The sequence below is a fragment of the Salvelinus alpinus genome, chromosome 8, assembly GCF_045679555.1.
Source record: "Salvelinus alpinus chromosome 8, SLU_Salpinus.1, whole genome shotgun sequence".
Taxonomy (NCBI): domain Eukaryota; kingdom Metazoa; phylum Chordata; class Actinopteri; order Salmoniformes; family Salmonidae; genus Salvelinus; species Salvelinus alpinus.
The window spans coordinates 32,216,133-32,234,665 of NC_092093.1; the positions used below are offsets into that span (position 1 = coordinate 32,216,133).

At 45.3% G+C, this 18,533-nt stretch overlaps 1 protein-coding gene across 19 annotated transcripts in view; it reads left to right on the forward strand.

The window, feature by feature from the left end:
* Window positions 1-292: 292 nt before the first annotated feature.
* The window catches only part of LOC139582975 (afadin-like), a 123,930-nt gene continuing 105,689 nt past the window's right edge, over window positions 293-18,533 (forward strand). For all 19 annotated transcript variants that reach the window (XM_071413504.1, XM_071413515.1, XM_071413513.1 and 16 more), the window contains exon 1: window positions 293-678. In XM_071413504.1, the coding sequence (XP_071269605.1) occupies window positions 577-678 (102 nt within the window). In that variant the 5' untranslated portion in view covers window positions 293-576. The remainder of the gene's footprint in view (window positions 679-18,533) is intronic.

An 18,533-nucleotide genomic window follows, 5' to 3' on the forward strand; every position in this document is an offset into this window, starting at 1 on the left:
AGGCAAGTCAGTTAATTAAGAACAAATTCTTATTTACAATGACGGCCTAGAAACAGTGGGTTAACTGCCTTGTTCTGGGGCAGAACGACACATTTTCACGTTGTCAGCTCAGGGATTGATCTAGCAACCTTTCAATTATTGGCCCAACGCTCTAACCACTAGGATACCTGCCGTCCATTGACAAGGTTTTAATTTTTTTGTATCTATTTCTTGTAGTAACTGGAAACTCAAATGGAAGCTGGACTGGAGTCGAATAGTTAAAGCGGGGACAGGCGCAAATCACTATTGTGCTCGTGCACGGCGAATTGTAAGGGTGTGGACGCGCGCCAAGGTAGTCCCATTTGGTTCCCGGGGAGAGAGAACGGAGTGCGATAAACGAGAGAGAGGGACGCGGAAACAGCAGGAGCGGTCCGCGAGAGAGGTGCAGCGACCGGTGACAGCTTTTCACTCGAACCGTATAGAGACCAAATAATTGGTGCTTTTGTAATTTTTTTTCGTGAAGTTGTCGGATCAGAGGCTTTTTGTAGGGACAAGGGGATTTTTCTTCTGTATAGAGAGTATCATTCGGGATTCAGAATGTCGGGGAGCAGGGAGGAGGAGCGGCGGAAACTAGCCGACATCATTAACCACTGGAACGCCAACCGGCTCGACCTGTTCGAGATTAGCCAACCCACCGAGGTGAGTCCGGGGACCTTCCCCTTGTACAGGCCGCACCAGTCGGGAAAGAGACGATAATTACCCAGTGCAGTGGGGACTAGCTGAGGGAAACGCGCCTGATGAATTATTAAAAACTGGCAACCAAACACGTTTGTTAACAAATACCTGTAGAGCACTGTTGAAATGCAAAAATGAGTCTCAACAAAGTCCCTAACCCACACCTTAGTTAATCGCAAACCAAACTCGAGAGCTAACCAACCTGTCAACCAGATCGCTAGCCTAATGTTTGTGAACGTTAGCTAGCTAGAAAGACGCCTCGAACCTGTTTTCTTGCGTCAGTTGGTGGTGCACTAACAGCAGCACGCTCTAGTTGTGGTGAGTGCATGCAATGCACGACGAGGTGCAACACAATTTATCCAAGAGATCGCGTAAACTTGCTACAATCATGTCAGTCACACGTAACTGTATTATTAGATCGCTAACGTTACCTAGCTAGCTAACAGTAGCATCTTAACAGACGCAATCCGACCGGCGTTAGTTAGCTAGCTGGGAAACCCCGACTCCGTAGCTAGTTACAGACAATTCAATTGTTTTGTATTTGTGCAGTTATTTTGCTTGTTTTAGCTACATTCACTCAAATTATAGTTATACCTACACGTGGAACACACATTTAGATACCAACCCCGTCGTATCGCTATATTTCCGTCTAAGTCTACTGTATTTCACCACCGTGATGAGGGCTATCGTTAGCTAGCATCAAACTAAAACCACAGAAACCTAGAAAGCTAAAACAACGGCGATTCGCTTGCTAGCTAGCTTAGATATCAGCTAACGTTATCGATGGTGTTGAGATGATGATCAAGCCGTTTTGTATGCCACCAGGTCGTTTGGTAGTACCAATAAACACGGTTTTCTACTATATATGAAATACGTGTTTACTAAGATAATGTCAAGTGTTTAGGCAATACTAGTACTGTAGTGGGCAAAGTAAAAAAAGTAAAATAATGATTATGGCTTATCCTACTACTACTGCATCTCTCGATATAACCAGATGGCTAGCTGGGCTAAATCCGTTTTAAATGGTCTAAACACTGACCATCGATGATGGTTTGCTAGCAATCTCTGTTCTAATCAAACTACTAAAATTAATCTTGGGTCTCGTGCAGATATTTCTGCATCCAACTTGCACGTGGTTTTTGTTTTTGTCTGATGGGTTTTTAGATCTAGCTAAGATTTGGTGGACTCTGTGTGCTGTTTGCCACCCGTAGTCGTGTTTTTACGCGCGCAGGTAGAAGCCAGCCACCCCAACCTCTGAGTTGCAAGTCAAAGCATTGGGGGTAACGGGGGACCCCTCTCATCCGATTAATTTGCTTTGGACAGCAGGACCGCTTCAGGCCTATAGCTGACGTAACTAACTTGCTGCGGTGTTCTGGGAATCCTGCAGTCCTGAGTCAGTATTCCCCCTCTTATTTATAGGTGCATTATTTTTGCCTTTGCTTGGGCAAAATTTCTTTGGTGTTGGTTTGATTAACATGTCTCACATGTAACATACACACCCCTCCCCCTCTAGTCATTGCTACCCACAAGTTCAACCATAATGCATGTACATTTTCAGACACTTTAGAATTTTGTTTATTGCTTATGAGCTTGCCAACAAAATGTCAGGGAGGTTGTCAGTTTTCGTTACCATAATGGAGGCCTTATGAAAATGTTGTGTCATTTTTAGCCATGTGTGACAAGAGCTCCTTAAATCACGAATTTTTTTATTTATTGTTAATGACATTGTTTTATAGCATGACTCCATGGCTGGTTATTTTAAAGCAGATTGGCCAGTGTTTCTCTTCTTCCTCCCTCTGACTATGTCCTGTGGAATTCACTTCCTCTCATTACATTACCACACAAGCATATAGCAATTAGCAAATTGGGTTTGTTTGTATGAAACTGCTGCTTTTTGGGCATACTGTTGGCTTGTGGAGAGCAGGAAGAAAAACAATGTTTGTTCTCCTTAGTCTTGATAAATGCTATAAGATATTCAACTGGTTGTAACTGCTGACCAAGTCTCTCTCCTTTGGAGTATGGACAAAATACCAGCAGTCTTAAGGGCTTGAATGTTAAAACAATCCAAGCAGCATTTTCTTCTCCAATTCAGTATTGATCCTCATTAGCTGCAGGGCTTGGGAGAGGGTGGATGGAAGCTTTTGACAGCCCAAATCAACACCCTGTGCAGCACTGCGTCTTGTCAGAAGGTTTGTTGCCGTCAGTGTTTCCATTCTTCCCTGTGGAAGCCAGTGATTTGATTGTTGGCGTCAGTGGAACGGGTGCACTGTTTAGGCCCTATCACATCCCTCCTCAGACTTGCAATGTGTGACCACTGTGATCCTGCGAAGTGTGATTGTTTAAACTGGGCCATCTGGGTTAAAGCTAGGTATGTCATCACTCTGGGTGGAATTAACCAGAAATGAAGCGCTATCCTCTTTTGTGTGGCACTGCTGCCAACCGAAATAAAGCACAGCTTGTTTTTTGTTATATTTTGAATGGAAAGAGGATTGAGTCAGGTTATACGTAATGTTGCTCTGATCACTAACTGACCATCTGGTCCTTTAATGTTTAGTCCTAGTTTGTTTTTAACCATGCTGCTGTGAAATCCCATGTTAACATATCTCCTTTCGTCATCCACCAGCAAAAGGCTGTGACGTCATGTGGCCGTGTTTGTTATTGTTCCGGGTCATCATGTATGACGGTGGAGAGCTTCTGGTCCTGCAGGCCTCCTCCAGGATGTGACTTGCCACTGACTCACTATTGCCATGGCAACAACATACTAGTGATGAGTACAACACAGGACTTCTTGCTTTGTGCCCTATCAGCAAAGTGGACAGTCGATACCAACGGAGCATTCATTTCTACTGTGTCAATTCACTACACGCTTTCATATTAACTGATACATCGGAGGTCGTGCTAAGGATTGTTGTTTCATACAAAGCCCTATGATATGCTTAATTTTTGAGTGTATTGGATATCGTTATTCTCAGGGTTGTTTGTAATTGAAAAGGAGAATGTGTCAACAAGATAAATACACACGGTCCACACACACTCCCCTGCCGGCATATGCTGCAGTTTGTATAGAAAATAGTTTGTCCACAAAATGTTGTCTTCACGCCATGTAGAGTAGGCTACATAAAAATGTAGCACAGAGGAAATGAACCTCTTTGTTACATCTGCCATTAGTGTGTTTGCATTACTGAGTGGCTCCCAGTACTTTAGTAGACCATCCATTCCACATGCGCTGACTGGTATGTGGTTTTAGGGTAACGGATCTATCACCCTAGATAAAAGAGCACAACTTCAGCAGATGGAGCCTGTCTTGCTTCATAGTTTTGAGATTAAATTGATCAAAGACAACGTGTTATTAGATTTGTCACACACCCATTTTCTTTACACTGTGTCATTTCAGGTTTACAATCTCCATGGAGATTCTTTCCCTGCATTTAAATATGTGCACACAAGCATCCTTGTGTGGGCGCTTGCTGTATACTGTAATTACACTTTACACAGAATAGTCGAGGTGATTTACAGTTCCCAACAGCTGTAATTTGTGATTTTATAATCCAGACAGTGGTAATCTGTGGGGACCTTGGAGTGGGCTGCCTGGGATTAGCACATCCTGACTGTGCATTTGGCTCAGTCATTCCCTCTGTGACTTTGTTTGTTGCTGCTCATACCGGCCAACACTTGGCTCCAATTCATTGGGCCAAATTTATTATCCACTTAAAGTTGGAGACATGCATTGTAATATTTGATTACCACTGCCGGTGTTGTTGAACAGTTCACAAGATGACTAGGCTGGTATTGGCTGAGCTATTGGCTTTTGACTTGAGGGGATGCTGAGGTTTGGGCTGGCACGTATCGTTCATCCTTCACTCTGTGTGTGTGTGTGTGTACTACTGTGTCTTGTCTCCTCCCATGAACAAATCTGTTCAACTCTCTGCTACTGGGAGAATGGAGCTTTAAGTGCGTTCCATGTCATGGCTCAAGGCTATGTGTGTGTGTGTGTGTAGCTGAGAAAGCTCTGTCAGAGTAATGGCTCACACCCAGTTCATTAAGAAGCGGGCCAAAGATCACAACCACATCTTGTCACTTACTGGCTTCAAATGGAATTATGGCCCTTATATCTCATGTCCAGACTGGCTATTACACATCCTAATCTATCAACTACACTGCCTGCTGCTGTATTATGTTGGGTGATCTAAATCAGTTGAATAACACAAATGAGAACACATTTTCATGGATATAATTCTCAAATGTTGCTCTTTGGCTAATGGGTCACAGGATGTGGGGATGGGGACTCCCCTTTCCAAGGCACATTGAAATCACCTGGTATCATATGTGGATCTCTCTCACATACACAAGTGCCCTGATTAGTGGGCTCAGCAGAGAGGTGGTGGTGGTCTCTGCTGTAGGAGAGGCCTGGCCTTGGCTTGTCAGTCCCATTAATCCTCAGAGGCCTGACGGTCATTCCAGTCCGCCTCTGCCCTTTCCTCACTCGACCACACAGCCCATCTAGCCCCTTGATGTGGTTCCTTCAGTCACTCAGAGCCAGACTCAAGCCTGTAGGCCTTTGTGACCTCACACGATCAGATCATTTTGGGCTGATGACTTGTCTGTTTTAGTATTTACAATCAATAGAGATCTGCCCCACAACCCGGTATTTTCTTCCGCTCTCTCTTTTGACTGGAGGAAATTTACATTTGCAGGCCCGGTGTCTGATATCAGGCTTATTGTTGCAGGACTTTTCTCATGTGAAAAAACATCATCATCTGATCGTGTTGCGTTGAGTCTGCTTAGCTAGGGGTAATTGAAACCTCCCTCAGCCGCCCCTTGTCCTTTAGTTACAGGGAATGTCTCCTTCCATTTGAACAAAATGTCTTCATGTTTCTGTCTGCCAAATAGTTTGTGGTCGTCTTTCATATTCCCGGAATAGTGTTTTTGTTTAGTACAGCCTGTCAGTGGTCGAGGTGGTGTCTTGGTGTGTGGAATGTCTCTCATGCATGTTTATGAACAACAGTCAGACGCTAGACTAGCATGGGAGCTGCCGCCGCTGCCAATGAAGCTTTTAGAATGCCCCTGGCATGAACTTAGACCTCCTACAGTATTAGACTCCTGCCTAGCTACTCCCTTCAATGGTGTCTGGTGATCATCGCCTAGTTGAGTGATCACATGCATATCCCTTGTACAGGATTCCCCTTAATACTTCTGGAGAATATTGTAACATAAACAGATTGTGCTAATCTTCAGGGCTAGGTGTAGCCTAATACTCATGTCCAGTCCACACATTATCCAGATGATTACGGTTGTATGGGGGACGTTTGGCTGCCCTCCCGTTTAGTTTGAGTGATAGTCACATTAGGGACCAACCTTCTAGCTTTGAAAGCACACATAAATCCCTAGAACTGTGAAAGGTGAAGACCCATTAAACCTCCATTTTTCTCCTATGATGAGGAACAGAAGGCAGGAGGAGAGAGCGATTTTAGAGACGGCAGGACTTCCTCTTCTCATTTTCAACCTGCTGGGAGAGCGCCTCCTGGCAGAGCCAGCCTAATGCACGTGCTGTTGACTTCCTAATGTCCAAGTGGGGCTTCACTTATTAACGAGATTTCCCAGTCGAATGGCCATGGTACTGTGCACAATGTAGCCTATACATTAACCTTGTTGTGGTACTTGTACGCATACATACATTTATTTAATTTCTTTCTCAGTTTGACGACCAATGAGTGAATGTTCAGCTGGTTGTGTGTTGTCTTTTGTCTTCCTGGTTGGCTTTGAGTTTCCTCCTGAATAATGCTCTATTGTCAGGTTGTTTCCCTTGGATTAGGAATGCTGCATGCCTGTGTCTCAGAGCTTTGTGGAAGTATGACATCATCAAACCCCTTTTTGTATGCCTGATGGTACTGTATGTCCTGCTCAGACTCTTTGATGCTGCCTTTGGCAGTGCCGGCGACTCATCTCTGACCTTCTCTGATCAAGCCAACTCTCGTCAAAGGCATCTATTCAAGTAAGTTAATGATGGTGGGTGGCATCATATCCCAGTAGAGGTTTTTATAGCAAGATATTGTGGTTTTGATCAGTCAACAAAAGCATGTTACATTCTGGAAGCGGCAGAAACGCCAGCTGTCTTGTGGAGCCCGGCTCAGAAGATGTAGGGTGGGAGGAGGCGTTTGCATGTGCAGTGTCATCACATATTATACTTACAAGTGCTTAGCCAAGCGCTGTGCTCTTTGTCATGTTTGTCTGGCCGACCCAGGTTAGTGACCATCTCTACTTTTGCATGTGGGAAAAACCTGAGCGTGGCCTCTGGCGCTACTAGCCTGGGCCTAATCGCTGACACAGGAAAGTCTTCACTCTAGCACACTGTTGGAGGGGGGGGGGTTAAGCTGAGAGGGGGGTCTGCTAAATTGGCCCTCTGTTTGCTTTGGACAGGGAAGAAAAGCACAGCCATCCTGTGGGAGGGGGAGGGGTTAAGGGGGGTCAGAGGGGAACGGTGGGGGAGGCTTTGTTTGTGCCTTGTGCAGACAGGACAGCGAGCTGGGTTGGAGATAAAGCTGGAATAAGGGTCTGGGCCTCAACGGAAAGCCCCCCCCCCCCATCTCCTCTCTCCCCCGTGGCCCCTGGGGGACCAAACTAGCCCTCCTGTCCCTCTGTGGCTGATAACTGAGGTTAGGGAGGGACGAGGGGGAGGTTGGGATGAATAGCACTGTAGCATCCAAGCAGACAAGTCACTCAGGATTATTTTGTAAAAATTTGGTTAACTCTAATCTAAGTTTAAATATATTTGAGTGAGAAGTAGTTTGGATATAATAACTTACAGGCTTTTAAATGTCCATTTCACAATGTTTGGCCGGTTGATAATTGGGTGTGTGGGAATACCCTGCCTGAAGCAGCCTCGCCCTGAAACTCCAAAAATGTAGACTGGGAACATCTGCTGCTTCTCATATGGGTCCCTGGCGTACCCTCTCCTGCTTTTTATTAATTTCAGCACTCGACCTGACCCCATCTTGATGCTGCCTGTGTGGTGGTGCTGTGCTGGACAAGGAGGATGATTTGGCAGGCTGCGGGGGGCCTCTCTTGGAGTCTACTACCAGTGCACTTTCACCTTGTCCCACCTCTCCAACCCACACCCCTGTAGGCCTTAAGCAGGGGAACACCACAGACTGACCGGGCCTGGTCGACTGTAATAATAATACTTTTGCTAAGCAGACAATGGCTGCCTGAAGGATGACCGCTGTTGCCGAGGCTTCCCTTAACACAGCTCCACCCTCACATGTTTGTTGATCTTAACTGTCAGAAAAATGCCTTCAAGAGAGACTTCCTCCTTCGCACATGTTTTCTTTCCCCCTTGTTTGAATTGCCGGGCCAATTCTGAACAGTGGAACTGGAACACCCCTAGTTAGCAGTAGTCTGGGGCTGGGCTGTGTTGTGTGACAGGATCGGAACATGGAGACCAGGACAAGAGGGGAAGAGAGGCCTGGTGGCGTTGAGTGACTGACCACTCTGCCGCTCCCTGACGCAGGTTGGGCCCAGATGTGTGGTCTAGCTGGCCAGTGTGGTGTGTGGTTATGAGGACCCTGGGGGGGGGTCCAGTCTGTGTAAGGATGTGGTCAGCTCCCAGATGTCTCCCCTCAGGCCCACGTGTTTGGTGGTGGGCTCCTGTGTGGTGGTGGGTGGCTGTAGAGACTACCGACACACACACACACACACACACACACTAACATAGTCATCTGACAGAAAATGTGTTCCATATGAGGCAGGCGGTCTGGCTCACGCTTTGAGGGAGTTGACTGGTTTGATAGCATTTAGTAGGGCTGGGAATTGGGTGGACTGGGCATGCCTTCATGGTTACACTACACCTGGCTGTGGTTGCTATGGACACAGAAGCCTGCATAGGTGTCCTAAATTGGCCTGACTCGCTAAGGACTGACCGGCCTCTGACTTCATAGTGCGAGGTTGAGGTGAATTTTGAAGAGAATTGTTTTCTCCCACTCTCTGATAATTGGATAACGTTCGTCAGCACATTCTTAATTTTTTTCCATTGTACCAAAGTCACCTCTCCAAGTGGATGGTGCCCTGTTGCATAATTCAGTGTATGTCCCTGTAAAACAACACATTTCACTGCACCTATCCGGTGTATGTGACATAAAACATCTTGTTTTTCATTGTGTGTGTCACATTTCTTTTCTCCACACACAGGAGGACCTTCAGAACACGCACACTAACGTCACACACACACACTGTGTGGAAAGCACTCTGACATGCAACCTGCGTGTGTGAGAAAATCTATACATTGTAATCATACAGTGCTGTGTTGCACAACCATCCAATATTTCACAGCGAGGGGTTACATAAAGCCATTATCCAGTTTTAAACATCTATTGATTTCCAACTGAACTTTTTTTGTTGTTTTTTTGCTAGAGACGGTGGTACAGAAATGCAGTTATTGTTAAAATTACAGGGCTATGTGTAGTCAGCCCCATCCCATGTGATGGGACCTCAGAAGCACACAACAACCCCTCTTACTTACGTAGCCAGACCAATACTGACTTCTATAAGAGAACTCTACTCCCTCTGTCATATTATCATTCTTGAAATACTAGCACGGGGTGGGGGGGAAGCAACAGTAAGACATTGAGTTACACAAGTGGAAGCGTCCATCTATAATGAAGCATGGGACTGCAGTGCAGAACTACAGTTTACTAATATAAAAATGAAGCACCTTGTTTCACTCTGGTCAAAAGGGAGTTTGTGCGTTAGCATGTCAGTGCGCGAGCCGTCGAAGAAGACTGAATATCGTCCCTATGAGGAACAACCGGAGTCCTGTCCTGGAACTCGGCTGCTATTCTCACTGGGCTCCATTAGGAGAGTCAGGAACTTCTTTTGGCAGATACAACACTATTTATCAAGGGAGGAAAAACAAAACAAAAAGCCTCACCTGCTTTTATTTTCTTTACCCCGTGCCATAATGGTTCATGAGCAGGGCCTGTTTTGAGCTCCCAGGGATAGGATAACCAACATACCCGCTCAGCCACAGCAGCCAACCATGTGACCTGCCAGGCTCAGAACCCTGTCCCCATTCACAAACCTAATCAATGGCTTTTTGCAAGCACTCAGTGTGTGGGAGTCCCTTTCACCACTCTTACGTCTGGGGCTTGCACCCACCCAACTCTGCTTAGTCAGTGGTGCCTTCAGAGAGGAGCCCTGTTTCTGTGTACCACAGAGGGAATGCCGTTCTGCTGTCTCCTCAGCCAGGACGGGGCCATTTTAAGAGGCAGTATCCTTCCCTAAACGGTCTGTGTTATTGACGCGGCAGACGGCCCATCTCCCCCTGCGATTTACTGACGTCTCTGTACACAGGGGGCACTTTACACAAGGCCACTGGGCCTGATAAGACCTCACAACCAGGAAGTAAATTACCCATCCTCCTTGGGGTACAGTAAATACTGGACCCCCCCATAACAATGCGTCCACAGTGGGGCTATCGCATAACCTTGATCTGGCTGTTTATCAATGCTGTTAAGTGTTTGCCACGATTGATTTGCAGTGTTGCCTGGCGTCAGGGGATTTATGACATGCCCCAGGTCCTCACTCCATCCCCCTCCCACACTGCTCCATGCGGAACAGACTGGGCACACCTGGGACACAGGAGATGCACTCATCTGGAGAGAGGTCAGAGATTTGCTATAGAGCAGTGTTCTTCAGTCTGTTTCCTGGGGACCTATGTTCCTGTCCAGCACTAACAAGGATACTGCTGCTTAATAGTAATGGGGGGAAAACTTTATACAGTTACATGTTGCAAAATTATTTTGGGATGTTATTACAGTGTTGCGTTAATGCAGAATTCTGCGTTATACACGCAGAAACAAAAAATATCGCTTTTTTTTTGCTGTGTATTGTAAACGTAGATCTAAAATGCTTCTTATTGTAATTGCTGCTCTGCCCCCGACAAATGTTGTGCTTCAGTTGTACTTCTCCACTCGGATGAGACATCTTTGCCCTCCTCATCAATAAAATGTGGTTGTCACTATTTACCACAGCCACAAAGTCATAAACCCCGCCCAGTTCTACAATTTCTCTTCTTAAAATTTGATTTTGATCCTAACCATACTGCTGACTTTAAGCTTAAATTAAAACCAGAAGGCAAATTGTTATTTTCATGAATTTTTAAAGATAAAGCCAATTTTGACTTTGTGGCTGTGCTATTTAGTGGAAGCCATACAATTCCCTCATTCACAAACATGCATTATATCAGCAGACAGCGCTCTACCTGATGTGTAGACACTTCTCTCCGCTAAAATGTAAGATTTAACTTCAAGCAAAACATTAGGATATTTTTCTGTGTACTTTTCTATTATACACATAAATATGATGGCCATACTTAGTTTTTGCGCTCCTTTTAATTAAATATTTTTAATGCACTTGATTCAGAAGCTCTGCACACCGGGTAGGCAAAGTGTTCTCATTTTCAACCATTTAATTTGTCTGAAAAGACACTCTGCCTTCCCAGCGGACCAGGATCCTGTGGCTAAATCGAGTGCGCCTTCTGTACTGGCCTATCTGAGACCTCAAATCCCCGTGCCTACCGCTTCCATGACCCCGGCCACAGCGATGTTTGGTAGGCTACTAGCCTACATGAGATTTCAGAACTTTTAAAACCATGACCAGAGAGAGACTGTCAAAGAATACAGCAAATAGCATCATTTTGAATGGTCATCCTACTCTGAATTCCAAGTCGGAATTCCCGACCTGAAGATCACTGACGTCATTATTTGACTTCATTTTTTTTCTTCTCCAGAGTTCCCAGTTGCCTTGAAAGCACCATGACCATCAGATGCAGGTACCATCCGTCCACTAAAATAAAAAAGCAAATTATTTCAAAATCATTTTTGATTTATGCTCAGCTGTGCCTTGCAAGTGCTACACCAACTGATCTATTTTGTTCTCAAAATTTGAGTTTTGAAATACAATATCGTCTGAGAAGACCAATATTGTCAAAACAGGCATAATGTATTAGGCCTACTGCGCTAACCTCATTCCTTCAGAACTGTTTTTATTAGGTAAAGAACAATCTGAGCGGTAGATCTCTGCTTGCTTATTGACTGCGAAAGTGATCTTGACTCCGAGGTTGGTGATCACTGCACTAATGTATTATGTGAAGGAAAGCTACAGTTGCACGCCCCTGATCACTCTATTGAAGAAAAACACACTGACTTTCAATATAGAACACAAGCAAAATGCGAGAGGAAAAATTGGTCTGCGTCTTGAAAATGCAGATTTCAGAACGCTAACGTGACCCCTGTATTACATCGACATTTGACTCCCAAGTATGGATTTGTAGCGCTAGTCAGCTGTACCTGCGCCAAAACTCTGGTGTTTCCTTTCTATAGAGAAGAAGCGATCTTCTTAAATAGTGAGCCAACATGTTTTCAGCACTTACAGTGAGGGAAAAAAGTATTTGATCCCCTGCTGATTTTGTACGTTTGCCCACTGACAAAGAAATGATCAGTCTATAATTTTAATGGTAGGTTTATTTGAACAGTGAGAGACAGAATAACAACAAAAATATCCAGAAAAATGCATGTCAAAAATGTTATAAATTGATTTGCATTTTAATGAGGGAAATAAGTATTTGACCCCTTCTCAATCAAAAAGATTTCTGGCTCCCAGGTGTCTTTCATACAGGTAACGAGCGGAGATTAGGAGCACACTCTTAAAGGGAGTGCTCCTAATCTCAGTTTCTTACCTGTATAAAAGATACCTGTCCACAGAAGCAATCAATCAATCAGATTCCAAACTCTCCACCATGGCCAAGACCAAAGAGCTCTCCAAGGATGTCAGGGACAAGATTATAGACCTACACAAGGCTGGAATGGGCTACAAGACCATTGCCAAGCAGCTTGGTGAGAAGGTGACAACAGTTTCTGTGATTATTCGCAAATGGAAGAAACACAAAAGAACTGTCAATCTCCCTCAGCCTGGGGCTCCATGCAAGATCTCACCTCGTGGAGTTGCAATGATCATGAGATTGGTGAGGAATCAGCCCAGAACTACACAGGAGGATCTTGTCAATGATCTCAAGGCAGCTGGGACCATAGTCATCAAGAAAACAATTGGTAACACACTATGCCGTGAAGGACTGAAATCCTGCAGCGCCCGCAAGGTCCCCCTGCTCAAGAAAGCACATATACATGCCCGTCTGAAGTTTGCCAATGAACATCTGAATGATTCAGAGGACAACTGGGTGAACGTGTTGTGGTCAGATGAGACCAAAATGGAGTTCTTTGGCATCAACCCAACTTGCCGTGTTTGGAGGAGGAGGAATGCTGCCTATGACCCCAAGAAACCATCCCCACCGTCAAACATGGAGGTGGAAACATTATGCTTTGGGGGTGTTTTTCTGCTAAAGGGACAGGACAACTTCACCGCATCAAAGGGACGATGGACGGGGCCATGTACCGTCAAATCTTGGGTGAAAACCTCCTTCCCTCAGCCAGGGTATTGAAAATGGGTCGTGGATGGGTATTCCAGCATGACAATGACCCAAAACACACGGCCAAGGCAACAAAGGAGTGGCTCAAGAAGAAGCACATTAAGGTCCTGGAGTGGCCTAGCCAGTCTCCAGACCTTAATCCCATAGAAAATCTGTGGAGGGAGCTGAAGGTTCGAGTTGCCAAACGTCAGCCTCGAAACCTTAATGACTTGAAGAAGATCTGCAAAGAGGAGTGGGACAAAATCCCTCCTGAGATGTGTGCAAACCTGGTGGCCAACTACAAGAAACGTCTGACCTCTGTGATTGCCAACAAGGGTTTTGCCACCAAGTACTAAGTCATGTTTTGCAGAGGGGTCAAATACTTATTTCCCTCATTAAAATGCAAATCAATTCATAACATTTTTGACATGCGTTTTTCTGGATTTTTTTGTTGATATTCTGTCTCTCACTGTTCAAATAAACCTACCATTAAAATTATAGACTGATCATTTCTTTGTCAGTGGGCAAACGTACAAAATCAGCAGGGGATCAAATACTTTTTTCCCTCACTGTATTTCAAAACTCATTTTCTCATGCGCTCTCGTTGCTCTGCAGCAGGCGGTGAGCAACATGTTTGGAACATCAAATCGCAATTAAATCGCAGTATTGAATCACAATACATATAGAATCGTGAGAATCACAATACATATCGTATCAGCACTTAGGTCTAGTAGTAATATCTTATCGTGAAGATCTTGGCAATTCCCAGCCCTAATGCTGTATGAATAAAGGAGGGGCATAGATACTCTCCATAGAGGGAAGGAGAGCAGCAGTTTACGACACACCACATCCATAAGTGATGAGAAATTGGAAATGAAGACCATTTCCTCATGTTAAGTGGGTGTGTAGGAGGGGATTTGTTCTAGTGTAATGACGGCTATTAAAGCTCTATGATTTAAGTGTGTATTAATAGACTAGTAGGTGTTGTCTGGGTGTGGCATTAGTTTCGACAGAGGAGAATGTGAAGAAGCCCACAAACATTAACTGCAAGTAGTGTGATGTCATTTTCCCCTCCAGTTCCTCTGAAATCCCCCTTCAGGTCTAGGTCAAAATATTTACCCCCCCCCCCCCCCCCGGCTGAGCTGTTCCAATAAGGTGGTAATGCCTCACAGCGTGTTTAATAAGGGAGGCCAGATGAATAACCCAGTCTTGGGGAGATGACAGAATGCTGCTGGAATCCATATTGAACAGGCACCTGTGAAAGGCCCGCTTATCAGATGGGCTGTCTTCAGCCACAAAGCACTATTTAAAATACCTCCAGCTCCAAGTCTCCTATCTTAATGAACCTTTCCCTCTGATGACTGAAGGGGTGACTGACATTGGTGGCACCTGCCAAGTTTGGTTGATGGGGCCAGCAGACTTCCAGACCCAGGTCTCCTTTGAGTCTTGTCCCAGGACAGAGCTTCGCTCCTGGGACTCCCTTGTGGTGGAGGTCTGAGACTGACGCCTTACCTGCCAGAGAGCCATATCCTCAAGCTGCTGCAAAGCTCCGGTTTTTACTGACGTCTTCAAAAGCTGCAGTGTTGTCTAATGCCCAACTGAGTCCTCTCAAAACCTCAAGAGAACATGTGTTTTTTAGCTGTAAAATTCATACAGCAGAACTGTCAACAACATTGACTTTGACTTTGAGGTGAAAGCAGTAAAATCCATCTCACATTTATAGTCTTTCCTCCATATTAAATTCAAATAAAACACAAAGCCTGGTTTTGTGAGTTTAGGCTTCACACTTGTCTCCATGCTTTATGATGGGAATACTGTAGTAGTTTGAATTCCTCTTGGTAGTAAAAGTGTTGGTATTTTTGCTGTTGGAACATGTCAGTCAGTCTAGCTCAGTGGGCCTCTAACTGTATAGCTACGGGGGTATAGTCAGTGCAGGTGTGCATATCTCAGCTGGCCCCACCCGGTACACTTGGTCGCTGTATTCTTAGAAATAGGCCATGGAGCTCATTTAAATGCATACCAGGGTTTTTTTATCAGCCAAGCTTGATTTGTATCTGGATGTTTACTCAATATGGCACCACACCCCGATCTAGAGATGGAATCCGGTATAAAGGCTGTTCTCACAGTCGCTCTCTTTCTTCATTCACTCTCCCTCTGGAGAGGAGGATGTGGCTGTGTTCTGGCCTCTTGCCCTGCCGTGTGTTTTCTCCACGGCCCTTCAGGGGCGGTGGTCCAGCGCAGGCTGCAGCTGGGAATCTGTCTTTTATTACCGGAGAGGGAGAGATTCTTTGTTTAACTAAGCACTGCAAAGGGCCTAATGGCATTTCAGCCCGTCTTTTGAGTGATGTGCTACTCTCGCCTTAATGGTGACGACCTGCTCTTAACTCCGGCGGAAGTAGGTGCCCTTCAGACTTCACGGTGTTGAAGGAAAGTGGGAGTAAAGGTCGAAGGTTAAGGAGGCATAGGGTGTAATGTTGAGTCTTAACATGGACTGGGAGGGGGACTGACTGGCCGGGTGGTGTTACTTGTGGCTTTCAGCTCTCCCCTCTTGGCTTTTCACAACCACCACCGCAGCTGCTGTGGTTACGACCAGTCCTAGTGTGTGTAACCACCACTAGCCTCCCAGAGGAGTTGTTATTTAGTAAGACACTCCTGTCTGGCTGCGTCTGAGGCTTTAAATCCACTAGGCACGTCCAAAACAAGACCCTATTGGCTATGGGAACAAGGCCGAGAGATTTTCGAGAGGACCTGACAAGCCTATCAGTCCACCATTACATCTTATCTTTTCCTGGGCCCTGTGTGAGTTGGAGGGGGGAGGCATTCAGGACACCTGGTTTGTGTTCCTAACTGGTTGTCTATAGAGCTGATAGTGGAGGGGGATGTAGGGTCTGTCTAGGGAAGGTGTTGCTGGGTCTGCTGTTCTCAGACTGATAAGAGCTACTCTGAGGTCATGACCCCTGTGTTGCTACATTATCTCCATTGAGGGTTGTTTGTAGCCTACTTTTCCCCCCAGACCTGGACTGAAAGCAGTGTGTTTTTGTCCCCAGTGTGTCTGTGTCCCCTGCCCGTAAGCTTTAATAGATCAGTTTCTGTTTATTAGATTGTAAGTTCCAAATTGGTTTGAACTGCCTGTTTAGCGATCTAATCTTCATCTCCTGATTGTGGTTCTGTCAAATGGAGGCCACGGAACGGTTTCACTGTCACCGTTTTGCTTCGGTTTTCAGCAGCACCTCAGAATTGTGCAAGCTGAGCTATGTGACAGAATCCGCCGAGTGACATTACCGCGACCTTTTGTCAGACTTCGTAGTGGGTTGTGCGACGCTGTTCTCAGACGCACGGTGACATGTCGTATGGTGTAGTGTGTTATCTCCTTCCGTTCCAGACTTTTCCATGACTGATCCTGCAGATCTTCAGTTGTTCTGAGAAGTGACTCTTGTCTGCTGACTTGAACCATTCTGTTGACTTCTATGAGACAGGCCTTCCAAGGCATAACGTATATTTAAAATACAGTTGACAGGCTAGTTGGTATTGGTAATAGAACATCCTTGAACCCAGTCACATTGTAAATGTAAACTCTTGATTAGCATTGCAGAGCCTCAGCATCCTGTGGTTCTCAGCTTATCTGGGGGTTTGAATGGTGATGGTTCAGTACTGTGTCTGTCAGACCAGCTGTCTGATAGTGCCCATGTACAGTTCAGCGCATTCGTAAAGTATTAAGCTCTTGTCGACTTCCACATTTTGTTACGTTACAGCCTTACCCCCCCCCCCCCTTTATCAATCTACACACTACCCCATAATGACAAAGCAAAAACAGGTTTTTAGACATATAACCACCCCTGGAAATATCAAATTTACCTAAGTATTCAGGTCCTTTACTCAGAACTTTGTTGAAGGACCTTTGGCAGCGATTACAGCCTCAAGTCTGACGCTACAAGCTTGGCACACCTGTATTTGGGGCGTTTCTCCCATTCTTCTCCTCTGATCCTCTCAAGCTGTCAGGTTGGATGGGGTGCATCGATGCACAGCTATTTTTAGGTCTGTCCAGAGATGTTTGATCGGGTTCAAGTCCAGGCTCTGGCTGGGCCACTCAAGAACATTCAGAGACTTGTCCCGAAGCCACTCCTGCTTTGTCTTTGCTGTGTGCTTAGGGTCGTTGTCCTGTTGGAAGGTGAACCTTCTCCCCCAGTCTGAGGTCTTGAGCGCTACTTTGCTTCATTCATTTCCCCTCGATCCTGACTAGTCTCCCAGACCCTGCCACTGAAAAACATTCTCACAGTATGATTCTGCCACCACCATGCTTCACCGTAGGGATGTTGCCAGGTTTCCTCCAGACGTGACGCTTGGCATTCAGGCCAAAGAGTTCAATCTTGGTTTCATCAGACCAGAGAATCTTGTTTCTCATGTTCTTAGAGTCCTTTAGGTGCCTTTTGGCAAACTCCAAATGGGCTGTCATGTGCCTTTTTTTACTGAGGAGTAGATTCTGTCTGGCCACTCTACCATAAAGGCTTGATTGGTGGAGTGCAACAGAATAGCCTTGTTAGTTCCAAACTTCTTCCATTTAAGATTGATGACCGCAGTGTTCTTGGGGACCTTCAATGCTACAGAAATTTGTTGGTACAATTCCCCAGATCTGTGCCTCGACACAATCCTGTCTCGGAGCTCTACGGACAATTCCTTCGACCTCATGGCTTGGTTTTGCGCTGACATACACTGTCAACTCTGGGACCTTATATAGACGTGTGTGCCTTTCCAAATCATGTCCAATCAATTGAATTTACCACAGGTGGACTCCAGTCAAGTTGTAGAAACATCTCAAGGAGGATCAATGGAAACAGGATGCACCTGAGCTCAATTTCGAGTCTCATAGCAAATGGTCTGAATACTAGAGGTCGACCGATTTAATCGGAATGGCCGATTTAATTAGGGTCGATTTCAAGTTTTCATAACAATCGGTAATTTTGGACGCCGATTTTATATATATTTTTTACACCTTTTTATTTAACTAGGCAAGTCAGTTAAGAACACATTCTTATTTTCAATGACTGCCTAGGAACGGTGGGTTAACTGCCTTGTTCAGGGGCAGAACAACAGATTTTTACCTTGTCAGCTCAGGGATTCAATCTTGCAACCTTACGGTTAACTAGTCCAACGCTCTAACCACCTGCCTCACGAGGAGCCCGCCTGTTACGCGAATGCAGTAAGAAGCCAAGGTAAGTTGCTAGCTAGCATTAAACTTATCTAATAAAAAACAATCAATCAATCATAATCACTAGTTATAACTACACATGGTTGATGATATTACTAGTTTATCTAGCTAATCCTGTGTTGCATTAAATCGATGCAGTGCGCATTCGCGAAAAAG